Below are 13,927 nucleotides of genomic sequence, written 5' to 3' on the forward strand. Positions count from 1 at the left end.
GAGCGTCTGCTGTAACCTAAGTTTTACTGGGAGTGTTGGAACCTCTCTGTCCCTTTGACCCCCGCGTTTCCTTCCTTGGGCCATCCGTGTCATTGTCATCAAGACACAGTGGCTTCTTCACATTTCTGGTGATGTTGCTTCTCCTTGTGCCAATCCCCCAGCGGATACCCTACTCTCCGGAGGGAGAACTCCAAGCAGGTGCCGCTGGGCATGCACCAGGGAGGCTGTGACCGGAGCGGGCATTGCCTTGCTTGGAGCTAGCTGCCTACAAGCTCAGCTATCCAGCCCGCAGAGTCCACCCTGGCTGCAGCGCCTGCCCAGGCCTCAGGCCAGTCCTGGCCCAGCAGCTGTCAGCCCGGAGCAGCCAGCGATGGCCTCAAGGGACCAGCCAAGGCAGGCGGCTCATGCATCCTGCTTCATTAATAATGAATGGCCAGACGCTGCCCGTGCCTCTCCCTGGTCGCCTCATTGACTTGGTGGGAGCCTCAGCCGCCCACGGCGCACAGAGCCAGGAGCTGGATCCCAGACCCCCTCGGAGAGACTCAAGAAGCCCCGAGAAGCAGCTGCTCCCCAAGACCCCCTGAGCCGCTGCCCTAGGAGAGCAGTCACAGCGGCCCTGTGCGGCCCCCCAGGCCATCACCTCCAGCTCCACAAGCAACACCAGAGAGAGAGCCCTCCCTTCTCCGCTCCAAGGAAGGCGGCTGTGCTCATCACCCATCACTCATCATCAGGAGTAACCCGCAGCCCAGCCCTACCCAACACTTTTGGAGACTATTGGGCTGCAGACTTGGGCAGCCAGAGCTGGACGAGGGTGGGGACAGAGGAAGGACCTGCAGAGACAAGAGAGATGTAAGGGGAGGAGAAAATGCGCACCCCCCAACCTCCAGCCGTGCTTCCAGCAGGTCTTCTATAGCTTGGGCCTGGAAATGTGACTCCCTCCCTCGGAGCTGTGCAGCCTTCTTCCCCACCATTGCCTTCAGAAATCCTCGCTCCTCAAAGAACGCCTGCAGCTTCCTTGGCTCCTGGATAAAGTCTCGTCCTGGTCGGGGGGAGAAGAGTTTCTAGGGGACAGATGGCTTCTGAGCCCGAGGGGACAGGGGACGCAGCCAGGATCTGAGCACCCGGCCTCAGCATGCAGGTGTCCTTCGTTTGCTCGGAGCACAGCCTCAAGGGCCGGGGCCCTGAGGATCGGCTGGGCCGACCGGCAGCCAGCAGCCCCAGCCTGGGCACCCGAGGCCGCTTCCGCGCCGTGGCCATGGTGGCCCGGAGCCTGGGACAGCTGTCGGTGCAGAGCCTCCCGTGTGCCGGTGACGCCAGCGTGAAGCAGCACGGGATGAAATATAGGTACGGGGGTGCACAGCTTTGCAGGGTGGGGGCTGACCGCCCGGCCTCCCCAACTCCCCACCTCCTCACTTTCAAGAGCGCATAAAATCTGCAAATCCCCATTTGTCAGACTTGGGCAGTTTGTGCTGAGGGCCAGGAGGGGCTGTGCTTAGTGCTTGGTAGACAGTGAGAAACAGCGTTGAGAATCTGATCAGTGCGACGTTTCTTTCTTCCCAGTTTCACTGGGGAGAGGGTGAGTGTGCCGTCTTCCTTCCTTCTGCCTCCGTTTTCTTTCTGGGGGTCATTTACAATAGCCAAGCTGCCAATGCTCTCTTTTCCTGGGGAACCCTGAGGCATGGGCCACAGGCCCCCCAACATCCTCCTGCCCTCCCCTGGGCACACAGGCTCCACGAGATGCCCTAGGGGTGATCCGATATCTTTCCAGCCAGGCCACCATGACGAACATCAGTTTGATAGTGAGGGACTGTGGGGTGAACCCTGTGATGGAATGAATCTTCCCTTGTCCACCTGAGCCAGGCCCAGGGCCCAATTCCTGTAGCAGGCGGGACTCTTGCTCCAGCAGAGTCACAGGCACAGGCAACCAGGCCGCATCTGGAGTTTCCCGATGGTCAGCCCAGGCACCTTGCTTCCCTCCACCTGGGCTCAGCCCCCATCTGGCTCCAGGTGCTATGACTTGTATGTGGGGAGGATGCTGAGCACTCACGTCAGGAGCAGGGCCTCCCTCCTCTTCCCTGCCGGGGCCTTTCTCAAAGGCTGGGTGAATGTGCCCAGGATGGGAAAGGGAGGGTCCCAGCTTTGTACAAAGGGTCCGGGGAGCAGGGTTCTGGGGCACCCTTCTGGAGGCTGGCCTTCCTCACTCCCCATGTAAGTCTCTGGGTCCAGAGCCTTGATTGCATCCAGAACCATCCTCCAGGGATAAAGGAAGTCTCCACAACACATGGTCTGCAGAAGCTGGAAAAGCTAAGTTAGGTCTCTGGTTCCCAGGTTTCCTGGGAAAGTTTTCCCAAAACAGGAACCGAACTGGGGACAACTCTGCTTTTCGGTGACCTGAAACTGGAGTGCAGGCCACCAGCCTCAGAAAGAGCCACAAACTGTTCTCATTGCATTTGGGAATCTTCTGGGTTTATAGCTGGTATTTGTACCAACCTGAAAAGCATTGTGAGTCCATCCTGAAGCCTGAGCTGTGTGGCTTAAACCTCTGCAAAACCAATGCCTGAGAGTTGGGCCTCATGTGAAACCGCATCATCTAAGCCAACCCTTTCTGGAGGTGAATTCCAGGATGACTCTGGGGTCCTGCATCCACATTCGTGTCTCTTCCTTCCCTGCGTCCTGGGAGGGTGAGATATGCTTTAATGAACCTCTAGGCTGAAAGTGTCCAATCCTCTAAGCTTAATGACAGCCCAGAATGGAATTCTCTGTTCTAAAAGCTCTGGAGTTTACATCTTTTGTTAAGTAGGGATCAAAAGCTAGAATTAGAGCCAGGCGAGGTGGCTCATGCCTGTGATCCTAGCACTTTGGGAGACTGAGGAGGGTGGATCGCTTGAGGTCGGGAGATCGAGACCAGCCTGGCCAACATAGTGAAACCCTGTCTCTACCAAAAAATACAAAAATTAGCTGGGCGTGGTGGTGCGCACCTATAGTCCCAACTACTCGGGAGGCTGAGGTGGGAGAATTACTTGAACTCAGGAGGCAGAGGTTGCAGTGAACCAAGATCACGCCACGGCACTCCAGCCTGGGTGACAGAATGAGAGCCTGTCTCAAAAAAAATAAAGCTAGGGGTAAACTGAACATGTATATGTATATTTTTTGCTTTAGATACCTATTGCCTTCTGTGACTTTTATGTCAGTCCTAGGATCTCAAAGGAGTTAAAAGCGGGACTGTTTCTAAACGTAAGGCACTACGTAATTGGAAAGTGTGGCTGTTAACACTGTTTCCTTCCTAAAACTCATTGAGGAGTGGCTCTCAGAGGATGAATGCTCACCACGCCCATGTGTGTGTTTATGTGTGCATGCACACACGTGCGTGCTGGAGGCAGGGAGGGCAAGACAGGGCAGTGAAGGGGGGTGTTCATCAGGCTGGCAGGTTTGCAGTCTGCAGACCAGAGTTCAAATCCCAGCCCTAGCACTCTCTGACTGAGGGACCCCATCTCTCCAATGGAGTTGCAAACACAGCCTTATACCTGGCCAGGCCTGGGAGCTTTCCTTGCTGCTGTCACGGCAGGAGGTAGGTTCATAGCCCTGTAGGATGAGGTGCCGTTTCACAGGGGCTGAGATGGGCCTTAGGATCCAAAGCCTGTGCCATCAGGCACCCCCACCCCGGGCCTCTCCCATCCCACTCATGCGGTACCTGCGTCATGAGTTGCTGCACAGGGACTGTCCCAGGGCCACAGCCAGGGTGCAAGAGGGGGGCAGCAGGGACTGAGGGGGAGCCTGATCCCAGCCCCCTGTGACTCTGACCTCCTCCCTGGGAAGCTGGCCCTTCCCAGTGGGGTGCTCCAGGCACAGCTGTCCAGTGACACGCATAGTCCACAGGTACTAGGAAACTAAAAGTGCATGGCCAGTACCAGGCGCCACATTCTTGCCCAAGGGCCTAAGGCTTGCTCAGTGTGGGATGGCGGGAGGCCAAGCCTGATAAGTAAGGGAGGGGCCAGCACTTGGTCCTGAGAGTCTGACACCAGGGCCTGGGCTTCTCACCCCTGAATTACTCCCCAACATCGTCCCAAACAAGCACTCCCTGGGACCCTGCCACTGCCAGCTCCAATTAGAAGACAAAGACTGAAGCCTAGCCTCTCCTTAGGGAGCCTGGAATCTGGGAGCAGGGCAGGCGTGCAAACAGATCATCACTGCACAGAGCAGACAGGCGAGCAGGGCACTAACAGGAGCCATCCCATCTGCCTTCCTCTGGGACCAGCTAGCCAAGGCCACGATGCTTGCCCTTCACCTGATCACAGTCTTGTCCTCTGCCCAGGTGGCTCCAATGAAAGGCCCCAAACTCCTCTTTGTAAAATGACCTGTCATTTCCCGGAGCCTTCCAGCTCTGGCCCTTCCCAAGTCTGAAGTGCAGTTTTTAGGGGTGTGCAGCATCCGGGGACTCCACGATGGGCATCAGTGCTCCCCTCCGGCAGAGGTTATGTCTGTGAGTCCTCACTCCAGGAGTCCAGACCCCAGGAGAGACATGAGGCAAATTAATGAAGACCAACAGTATTTGGGTTTTGAGATGTTGACCACCTGCTTCATTAGGATGTCAGGTTTCAGTGATGAGGAAGAAATCAGTAGGAAATGGTTTCTGTGTCTGGGAAGTTTCAAGTGCAGCAGGCAGCAGCCCCGTCCAGACCCGGCTGAGACGTGTGCTCCCCACCTGCACGCAGCAGCCATGCTTACAAAGCGTTCAGCCTGGAGGCACCCTGTCCCTTCGCATCCCTTCTCCCGAGGCCTGGCAGCGGATGGCAGAACCAATACCATCATTTTCACAGGGAAACAAGTTGAGCAGGGTAATTGCAGCATCCCGTGGTGCCCTAGTTTTGTTAAATTAGTCCTGTGGGTGGTGGGTGGAAGAGCGGCTGAACCCAGAGCCCACTCGGGGAAGCAGGCCCATTTCCCACCAGTCAGACCAGGAACAGATATGGAATCAGGGGCAGGGGCACCTTTTGCCAGCCCTCCCCAAACCGGCGACCAAGGGGTGCCTCTTCTCTTCAGCCCCAACCTGGCCTTCAGCAGAGCCTTTTCATGCAACTGTTCCCCACAGTCACTCGGGGAGGTGGTTTTGCAGAGGTGGGGGCCGGGCCTCCCTTCTCGATGCCCAGACATATCTAGACCAGTGGGGTCCAGGGCTCTGTGAACACCCAGACGTTGCAAGCAAGGTTCTGAGGGCATTCGTATCTGGGCGTATTTCCAGGCTTCATCTGTTTTTGCAAAGGGGTTGTGACTCCAAAGCAGCTGAGAGGCACTGATCAGAACCTCCAGCCCTTTGCTTCATTATTGGACTCGTAGTAAGCATTTATAATTTCTTACCACAGTTACTTTCTAGCCAGCATGGGGGAAATGACCTAAACTTCTAAACTGACCAGGCTCATGCAGAATGTATTAGTGGTACAGTCGGGCTGTTCTCCCCAGCACCACAGACATGAGTTATTCTGGGTTGGAACATGCCAGCAATGCAGAGGGTACTATCGGATTATTTCATTGATGTATAAGGAGGAAAAACGAAACTTCAGTTCCTTTTTAACATGGTAATAGTTAAAGCTTATTTGATTTGTCTGTTGTTTTTGAACAAAGAAAAGGTCACCCTCCTGCTGTCTTTGGGAAATGAGACACATGTGAGTCAGTGTCCTGTGGCCTTCTGTCCTCATGGATCTCCTTCTGTCCTCATGGCAGCCACCATGAGAAAGGCAGCCTCGTGAGCCCATTCTGCAGATGAGAACACTGAGGCATCAGGGCACTCCATAAAATGCCCGGAGTCTTCCAGCCAGGAAAGTTGAACCAGGGTTTGGGCTCTGGCTTCAGAGCCTCTGCCCATAGCCGCCAACCGGTCCTCCCCTTTCCTGAAAGAAAACTCAGCTTTTCTTATGTTCTCCTTTAGGGAAAATCCCAGCTCTGCCTACAGGAGCAATAGGCTGGCAGCTGGAGTGGTTTTAATAGGAAATTGAAAAATAAACCTACGCAATTTTAAAGTACCTTCAATTTGGTGACACGTTCAACTGTTTTCAAGCTGCTTAAAAGTATTATATCCACTGGTGATATAGGAGTCCAGGAGCCTTATAACCAGGGAAACCGAGGCTGGGAGGGACAGAGTGGGCTCGTGTCAGAAGTCAGGGGGTCAGAATGAGGCTTGAGCCCCACACCGCCTTCCCAGGGGCCAGGCTTGGACAGGAAAGGTGATAAACTGAGGGCATCGCATCCTCCGAAGTTAGAAGTGTCATGGCCCCAGGGAAATGCAGGACCCTTGGGCCAGGAGGCTGAGCCTCACCCGCTGGTAACTCATGGCTATCACTCCCCACCGCCTAGAAGCAGCTGCCCCTTGACCAGATGCTGGCAGCTGGATCCCACAAGAGAAGTGGAATCCGACCCCAGATAGGTCAAGGCCTGGCTGCAGCTGTGAGATCCACCCGGCCACTTGTCCTTGTCAACCTCACCATCTGGGCGGATCACACCCTGCTAAACAGGCTGGGGGTGGAGTGCACGCCACCGGAGTAGGGGATGTGAGCTGGCAGCCAACTGCCTGGGTGGGATCCAGCTCCTCCACGTGCTGGGCAGGTCTCATAATGTGGGAATCGATGTCACGACAAGCAAGGCACCTGCTGCGTAGGGCTCCTGCTGCCTAGGGCACCTGCTGCATAGGGCTCCTGCTGCAGCATAGGGCGCCTGCTGCGTAGGGCTCCCGGGAGGATCCGGGGACAGGATGCCTGGGGACCACCTGGCCTGCTGCGACCCCGCGGGTTCCCAGGCGACCTGTGCCAGGACATACGGGCATGCCGGTCCTCAGCAGAGGGCTGCCACCCTCCTTCACCTCCTAAGGACGGTCATGATGGCCCAAGGCCTGTTCCTATGGACCCTGGGATGCACCACAGTGGGCAGGCGCCTCAGTGGCCCCGGGAAGGAGCCCGGGCAGCTGTGCCTGGTTAGGAGGCCTGCGCTGCCAGTTTCTGCTGCTGCTGTTGGGCCTGGCTATGGCTGTAACAAAGGAAGGACTGGCCTTGCTTGAGAACTGGCAGCCCCACCATGGAGCTCCCCGCACCGCGAGGGATAGATGCACAGGCCATGTGGTCCGGTGAAGTGGGACGATCTCCTGCCCCAGTCGCTGGAGACAGGAAGAAGAGACACAAAATCACAAATGTGGCCTCAGAGAGGAGGGAAGAAGGGGCTTCTCTGCAAGGGGCACCACATGGATGGTGCCACGGGGCTGAGGCCAGCCCGGTTTCGCCATAAAACAGCATCCCTCTGCATTTCCATCTATCCTCAAGACCACTCTGCAGACTCCCACTGGGCACCAGCAGGGCCCGTGCCAGCAGCATGGTGTGGGCCGGGGGCAGTTGGCACTTTACCCCCGGGGTGGGTGAGCAGAGGCACCTCTCTGAAGGTCCCCGGTGCATTTCGGAGCCTCCAAACACACATTGACTGTTGGGGGAGTGGATGGGGGGCTGGCCCTGGCGGGACCTGAGCCTGGCTGGCAGGGTCCTGCCTGGGTGCTGAGAACTCACGTGGCGTTTGTTTTTCAGGAACCTGGGCAAGTCTGGCCTGCGGGTCTCCTGCCTGGGACTTGGTGAGTGTGGGGGTCCCCTCCGTCCCACCACGGAAACAGGCTGTGGGGAGGCTGGGCATGGGCTGAACTGGACACCCCTTGGGAGGCAGGGTGGCCCAGCCCTTGGCACTCCCCAGGGAGTAGCTGCACCCAGAGCCCAGGATTCGGGGGAGCTCGGTTGCCATGGCAACAAAGAGGCAGGTGGGAGGGGGGCTGGGATAGAGGGAGAGAGAGACACAGCCTCAGCAGAGGAGGTGAGGCTGATACTAGGGGCCCCCCCACACATGGTCCCCACCCCACACCACAAAATCAGAGGCCCTTCTGGCCCTGGGAGTGCAACAAAGACACCTTACCTTCCAAGGCAGGCTTAGCTCATGAGTCCCTCCTGGAGCAGCATTGGATTTGGCCCTTTTTCCTCTCCTGTCAGATGCAAGGCCTGTTTCCAGAACGTGCAGTCCTCACCTCCCCTGTGCATGCTGTACACACCCCCCCACACACACACACCGCCCACTGCAATACACACACCCCGCCCCCCACCACCACCCACTGCCCTGACACCGCCCTCCCCGCTCCATCCCAGCAGGAGCACGCAGACACGGCTGTCGGACCTGGTATGTTTGCAGAGAGGCGTCCCTTGTGCCATTCCTTGCGGCATGTCCTTGGGACTAGAGCTGCCTCAGTACAGCTCTGACAAGCATTTCAAAAGCCCCAGACCTCCTGGACCCATAGCCAGCAGCCCGCTCTAGAGACTTTTGTCCCCTCAGTTTAGTGACCCCAAGAGGGCAGGACTTTCTCTGAAGGCCAGGTGTCCACACACACTAAGGACACCCTGGCCACAGAGCAGCACAGAGGGACACTTGTGGCTGCCCCCTGGGCCCTGCAGCCTGAGGTCTGAGCACCGACAGGGGAGAATCTGGCTTCCTGCCAGGTTCCTAACTTGAGCCCCTGTGTCTCCTTCCAGGAACATGGGTGACCTTCGGAGGCCAGATCACCGATGAGGTAAGATGGGGCTCTCCCAGGACCCCAGAGCCCAGCACGGGCTCACCAGAGCACATGGTTAAGTCTGCTGCGTGGACCAGTGAGCACGTGCTCCCGGGAGCCAGTGCGGCAGCCTCCCTCCCTCTTTCTGTTTTGCGAAGGCGCCCTGCCCCAGGGGAGAGTAGAAAGGTGAGCCAGGTGGCCATGGCCAGAGGGGATGCTGAGTCTGGTGCCATCACTCAGCAGTGGAGGCCTCGGGCCTCAGCATGTCCCTTAAGCTCCCCAGGATGGTGCCATCACCCAGCAGTGGACGCCTCGGGCCTCAGCATGTCCCTTAAGCTCCCCAGGACTCAGATTTCCCACACGATGACCCCCATTCCACAGTTAACGAGGAGAACTCAGGGTGCACACGCTTCCCACATTCTGAAGCTGGATGCAGATTCTAGCTGCCCACATGCCATGGAGACTCCAATAACTACCTGTCGAGGTCATTTGGAATGCAGCCCCAGCAGCGCTTGCTACAAGCTGAAGAACCTGAGATCTGCATTTCACCCAGCATCCACTGTCCATTTCCCAGCTGCCGCGAACCGTGCGGATCGCAGTCAGAAGTATTTGCTGGGGCTCATGTCCCCGCAGTTGGAACAAGAAAGTGAACACTAACAAAAAGCCAGCTTGTATGCTGCCAGCGCCTCTGGGTCTTTCGGAAGGACAGGGATGGCACACGCCCAGACACACGTGCTTCTGGACAGTGAGGCAGCATCTCAGAAATGAGAGCAGTGGCATTTGCTCAGACAGCTCTGGGCATCTGCACAAGGAGCAGTTTTCGCATTTATCCTACTTAGCACTAGAAAGGTTGCGTTTAAAAATTGATCAGCGAATTGATGCGAGACCTTGTTAGCTGTGATTGCTCAGTTTTCCAAGGGAAAGCTTTGCTTCTATCAAAATTTAAATGCATACAGTTTGTGTTCGGGGTCACTTTTATCTTTAAGACACTAGCTGGCCGGGTGCGGTGACTCACACCTGTAATCCCAGCACTTTGGAAGGCTGGGGCGGGCGGATCACCTGAGGTCAGGAGTTCAAGACCAGCCTGGCCAACATGGTGAAACCCCATGTCTACTAAAAATACAAAAATTAGCTGGGTGTGGTGGCGGGCGCCTGTAATCCCAGCTACTCAGGAGGCTGAGGCAGGAGAATTGCTTGAACCCAGAAGGAGGAGGTTGCAGTGAGCCGAGATCATATCACTGCACTCTAGCCTAGGCCACAGAGTAAGACTCTGTCTCAAAAAAAAAAAAAAAAGACAATAGCTGGTGATAGAATGACTTGCCCCTTGCTTTGAAGTTGCTGGATAGGCGCTATCTCAGGGTGAAGTCTGGAGTTATTAAGGCAAAAGGAATTGCCTTACCTCAGCCCACCAGATTGGTTCAGGTGGAGCCCTGGGGCCCATATGGTTCAATCTGAATCAGTCTTGCCTGACTCGGCCTCGTTTCGCTTTTGACGTGGTTTCTAAAGCAGTACAGGAGAATTCTGTAGAACGGCATAACTTCATTTCCAAACAATATTAGCTGGGTGGCCTGTGACGTCGTTGTGGGAAGGATATAAACAAGCAGACAGACTAGACCCATCCAACGAGATGACGTTTTCACCAGCAAACCAGACACACCCTCAGAGCATTAATGAATGGCCCAGTGGCAGCCCCGCTGGCCCAGGCCTCTGCAGTGTCTCCATCAGGAACACAGTGATGGACGTGTGTGAAGATATTGGAGGTCATTTCTAGATGACACCAAGCTAGAAGGACAGAGAATAAAATAGATGGCAGAGTCGGGGTTCTGAATGGTTGTGGCAGGTGAAAATGGCTTAGCAAAGGAGCAAGACAAATTTTTGTATTAATCCTACAGTTAGTGTCAAAAAAGAAATCAATACGTCTAGAAGGGGGGGCCTGCCTGGCTGCAGTTCAGATGAAGAGGGTTTGTGCACTTCAGGTGCTGTGGCTCGGTCTGAGCCAGCAGGGAAGCAAGGACCGTCCTGGACTGCTTTTTTTGTTTTTCAGTTTTTTATTACATATATGAAACATAAAATTTGCCATTTTAACCATTTTTAAGTGTACAGTTCAGCGGCATTAAGTACATTCACATACTGTGCCACCCTCACCAATATCTGTTTCCAAAATATTTTATCACCCCAAACAGGAGCTCTGCACCCTTAAACAATAGCTCCCCATCCCCTGGTCACCTCTAATCTACTTCTTGTCTCTATGAACTCTGCAGACTATTTGTATAAATAAAGTTTTATTGGGGCATAGCTATGCCCATCATTTACACATAGTAGCTGCTTTCACTCCACAAGGGCAGAGCTGATTAATTGCAACAGAGACTCTCTGGCCCACAGTGCCTGAAGCATTTACTATGTGGCCCTTTACAGAAAAGGCTTGACGTCCCCTGTTCTTTGGGCGGCAGCAGCTGTGCCCTGTAGTATCTGCAGGGATGTTGTGTGAACAGCAGCTCAGCCCAATTCTATGCCATGCCAGGGATAAAACAAAAGCTTGCCCGGGGTGGAACAAACCACCTGGTGAGGCAGGAATGACAGCCACCCTCACATGGCAGAGTCCACAGGGCAAAGTCCACAGTTTGTAGGACACCATCACATTCTCAGCCAGTGCTCACAGGAGCCCACGAAGGGATCAGACCGCGCTAGGAACCCTAAGATGACGTGACGCCTGTCGGAGCCACCACGGTGGTTTCAGGTCTCCAGCCCTCCCATTGTTAGGTGCCCTTTCTGTGGCCTCACACTCCCCATTAGAAGCATGTGTTCAAGACAAGCCGGACAATAAAAATTTAATAGAGGTAATGGCTGAGAACCTTACACTTATTATCTCACCTAATCCTCTATCAACCCAGAGAGGCAGGTGCTGTTGCCAGTTCAAGGAAGCTGAGCCTCTGGCCATAAACAGATGTGCTGGCCACGGGGGGTTCCACCTGGTGCTCTTTGCCTCAACACTTGTGGCCAGTGCTCAGCTGTGGGGTAACCGTACTGGGGTAGGGACAGATTCCTTGTCCCCCCAGATGAGGGTGACAGGGAGGTGGCCTGTATGTCTCCTGAGCTTCCTTCTGACTTCAGTGTCTGGGACCGAGATACTGGAAGGAACCAAAAAGTCACAAAATAAAGGCTCTGTAAAATGAACCAGGATGCAGCCACAGAGCAGAGGTCTTTAGAAGTCATGGTTTAGGTCTGGGAGCGGTGGCTCATGTCTGTAATCCCAGCACTTTGGGAGGTCGAGGCAGTGGATCACAAGGTTAGGAGTTCGAGACCAGCCTGGCCAATATGGTGAAACCCCATCTCTACTAAAAATACAAAAAAATTAGCCAGGTGTGGTGGCGGGTGCCTGTAATCCCAGCTACTCGGGAGGCTGAGGCAGGAGAATTGCTTGAATCTGGGAGGCGGAGGTTGCAGTGAGCTGTGATTGTGCCATTGCACTCCAGCCTGGATGACAGAGTGAGACTCCATCTCAAAAAAAAAAAAAACTCATGTTTTGAAGAACAGCATGGGAAAGGCCCGTGAGAGCAAATGGAAAACGCAGCCAGCATAGACAGCAGTCTGTGGAGTAGAGCTGCAGTTTTCTAGGGAAAGGGCAGAAAAACCTGGAAGAGAAATTACAGCAAAATCATAGCCATAAAAACATAAATAAATAAAATAGTGAGAAAGCACAGCCCCACAGTGCCATGAGTCTCTCCCTCTCTTTCCTGCCTCTGGTCCTGCCAATCCCAGGCGCCACCCTGGATGTGGCTGGAATTGTATGGTGGCTTCGTTTTTGCTGAGGGACAGGTGAGGTTAGGGTTGGTGTCTGCCGTGCCGGACCCTGCTGATCCGGCTGTCTGCATGCCCTCAGGGGTCTGTGATGACCACAGGTTTCTGTGATTGGCTGGGCTTTCCTCCCAGGAGGGAGCCAGGTGTGTTCAGGGGCCACCATGCTCTGGAGTGGAGAGCGCGAAGCCCTTTGTTCTTAGTCTATGAGCAGCAGTGGGAGGCCTCCCGGTGGGCAGAGCAGAGCCAGGAGCAGCCAGGGCCCGCCTCAGGCTTGCAGAACCCCTGCCTAGCGCCAGCTCCCTGCCTGCTTCCAGCCTCTTCCCAGTCACTCTCTTTCTAGAGAGGGCAATAGGGTAAAGAGGCAGGCAGGACACTGAATACAGTGGTCGAACGTGCTGTGGAGAGCGTGTGAGCTGCCCGTGGCTGCTGTAACAAATAGCCACCAAGGCACAGCTGAAAACAGTAGCAACGTATTCTCTCACAGCTCTGGGAGCAGAGTTCCAAACTCGGTACCCCTGAGCCTAAGTCCAGGAGTCAGCTGGGCCGGGCTCCCTTCTCCAGGCCAGGACCCTTCCCGGCCTCTTCAGTGTCCGGCACTGCTGGCCTTCCTTGGCTTGTGCCCACATCTCCCAGTCTCTGCCCCTGTGGGCACTCTCCCTCCTCCTCTTCTGTCTGTCAAGTCTCCGTCTGTCTCGTCCTCATAAGGTCACCTGTGATGGCACTGAGGGCCCACTTAGCTAAGCCAGGACATGCTCCCCATCGCAGAGTACTGACGTTAATCCCATCTGCAAAGTCCCTCTTTCTACCTAAGGTCACATTCCCAGGTTCCAGGGACCTGATACCTTTGGAGAACCATTATTTAGTTGACTGCAGAGAAGAAAGTAGAAAAGGAGGGCAGGGGGGCGGGGGTCCTGATGACAGGGTGGTCAGGAAGCAGAAGTGAGCAAGGAAGCCACGTGGTGGTCCAGAGAAAGAGCCTTCGGGGGCCAAGGGGACAACCAAGGCAAAGCCCTAAGATCGAGTGTCGGGGAGAAGGGGTGCAGGGGATAGAGTCGGGGGTCAGGGTGCAGATCTAGTGGGGACTTTGGCTTTGACCCTCTGTGAGGTCTGCCAAGGCTCGCCCTGGCTGCTGCACTGGGAATGGCGAGTCATGAGGGTGTCTCAAAGTTCAGTGTGTGCACGATCTGATGTACTCAGAAGGCACATCCTGATGTGGCAGGGCTGTCGTGGAGCCTGGGAGGCTGCGTTTCTGATCTCATGCTGATGCTGGCCCATGGACCACGCTTTGCCTGGGGAAGGTGCAGGAGAGAGGATGGAAGCAGAGAGCTAGGAGGCTATTGTGAGAAACCACCCAAGAGCCGCTGGAGGCTCAGAGCAGGGTGGGCACAGTGGAGGTGGGGAGAGGGGTCAGCTTCTGGACTAATTTGCAGGGGAAGCCGTGGCAGTGGCTGAACTTCAGGCTCCAGTGATGGGAGGATTAGTCAAGGAGGGCTTCCCGGGGTTTGACCTGAGCACAGGTGAGCGAGACCTCCCAGGAGCTGATGCTGCTGCAGGCTGCCCTCCCTG

At 55.5% G+C, this 13,927-nt stretch overlaps 1 protein-coding gene across 3 annotated transcripts in view; it reads left to right on the forward strand.

Moving 5' to 3' along the window:
- Nucleotides 1-13,927, forward strand: part of KCNAB2 (potassium voltage-gated channel subfamily A regulatory beta subunit 2) — a 108,529-nt gene that overhangs the window by 72,500 nt on the left and 22,102 nt on the right. For all 3 annotated transcript variants that reach the window (XM_030805082.1, XM_030805084.1, XM_030805081.1), the window contains exons 4-5: nt 7,560-7,603; nt 8,544-8,581. In XM_030805082.1, coding sequence (XP_030660942.1) covers nt 7,560-7,603; nt 8,544-8,581 — 82 coding nt within the window. The remainder of the gene's footprint in view (nt 1-7,559; nt 7,604-8,543; nt 8,582-13,927) is intronic.

The sequence above is a fragment of the Nomascus leucogenys genome, chromosome 24 (assembly GCF_006542625.1).
Source record: "Nomascus leucogenys isolate Asia chromosome 24, Asia_NLE_v1, whole genome shotgun sequence".
Taxonomy (NCBI): domain Eukaryota; kingdom Metazoa; phylum Chordata; class Mammalia; order Primates; family Hylobatidae; genus Nomascus; species Nomascus leucogenys.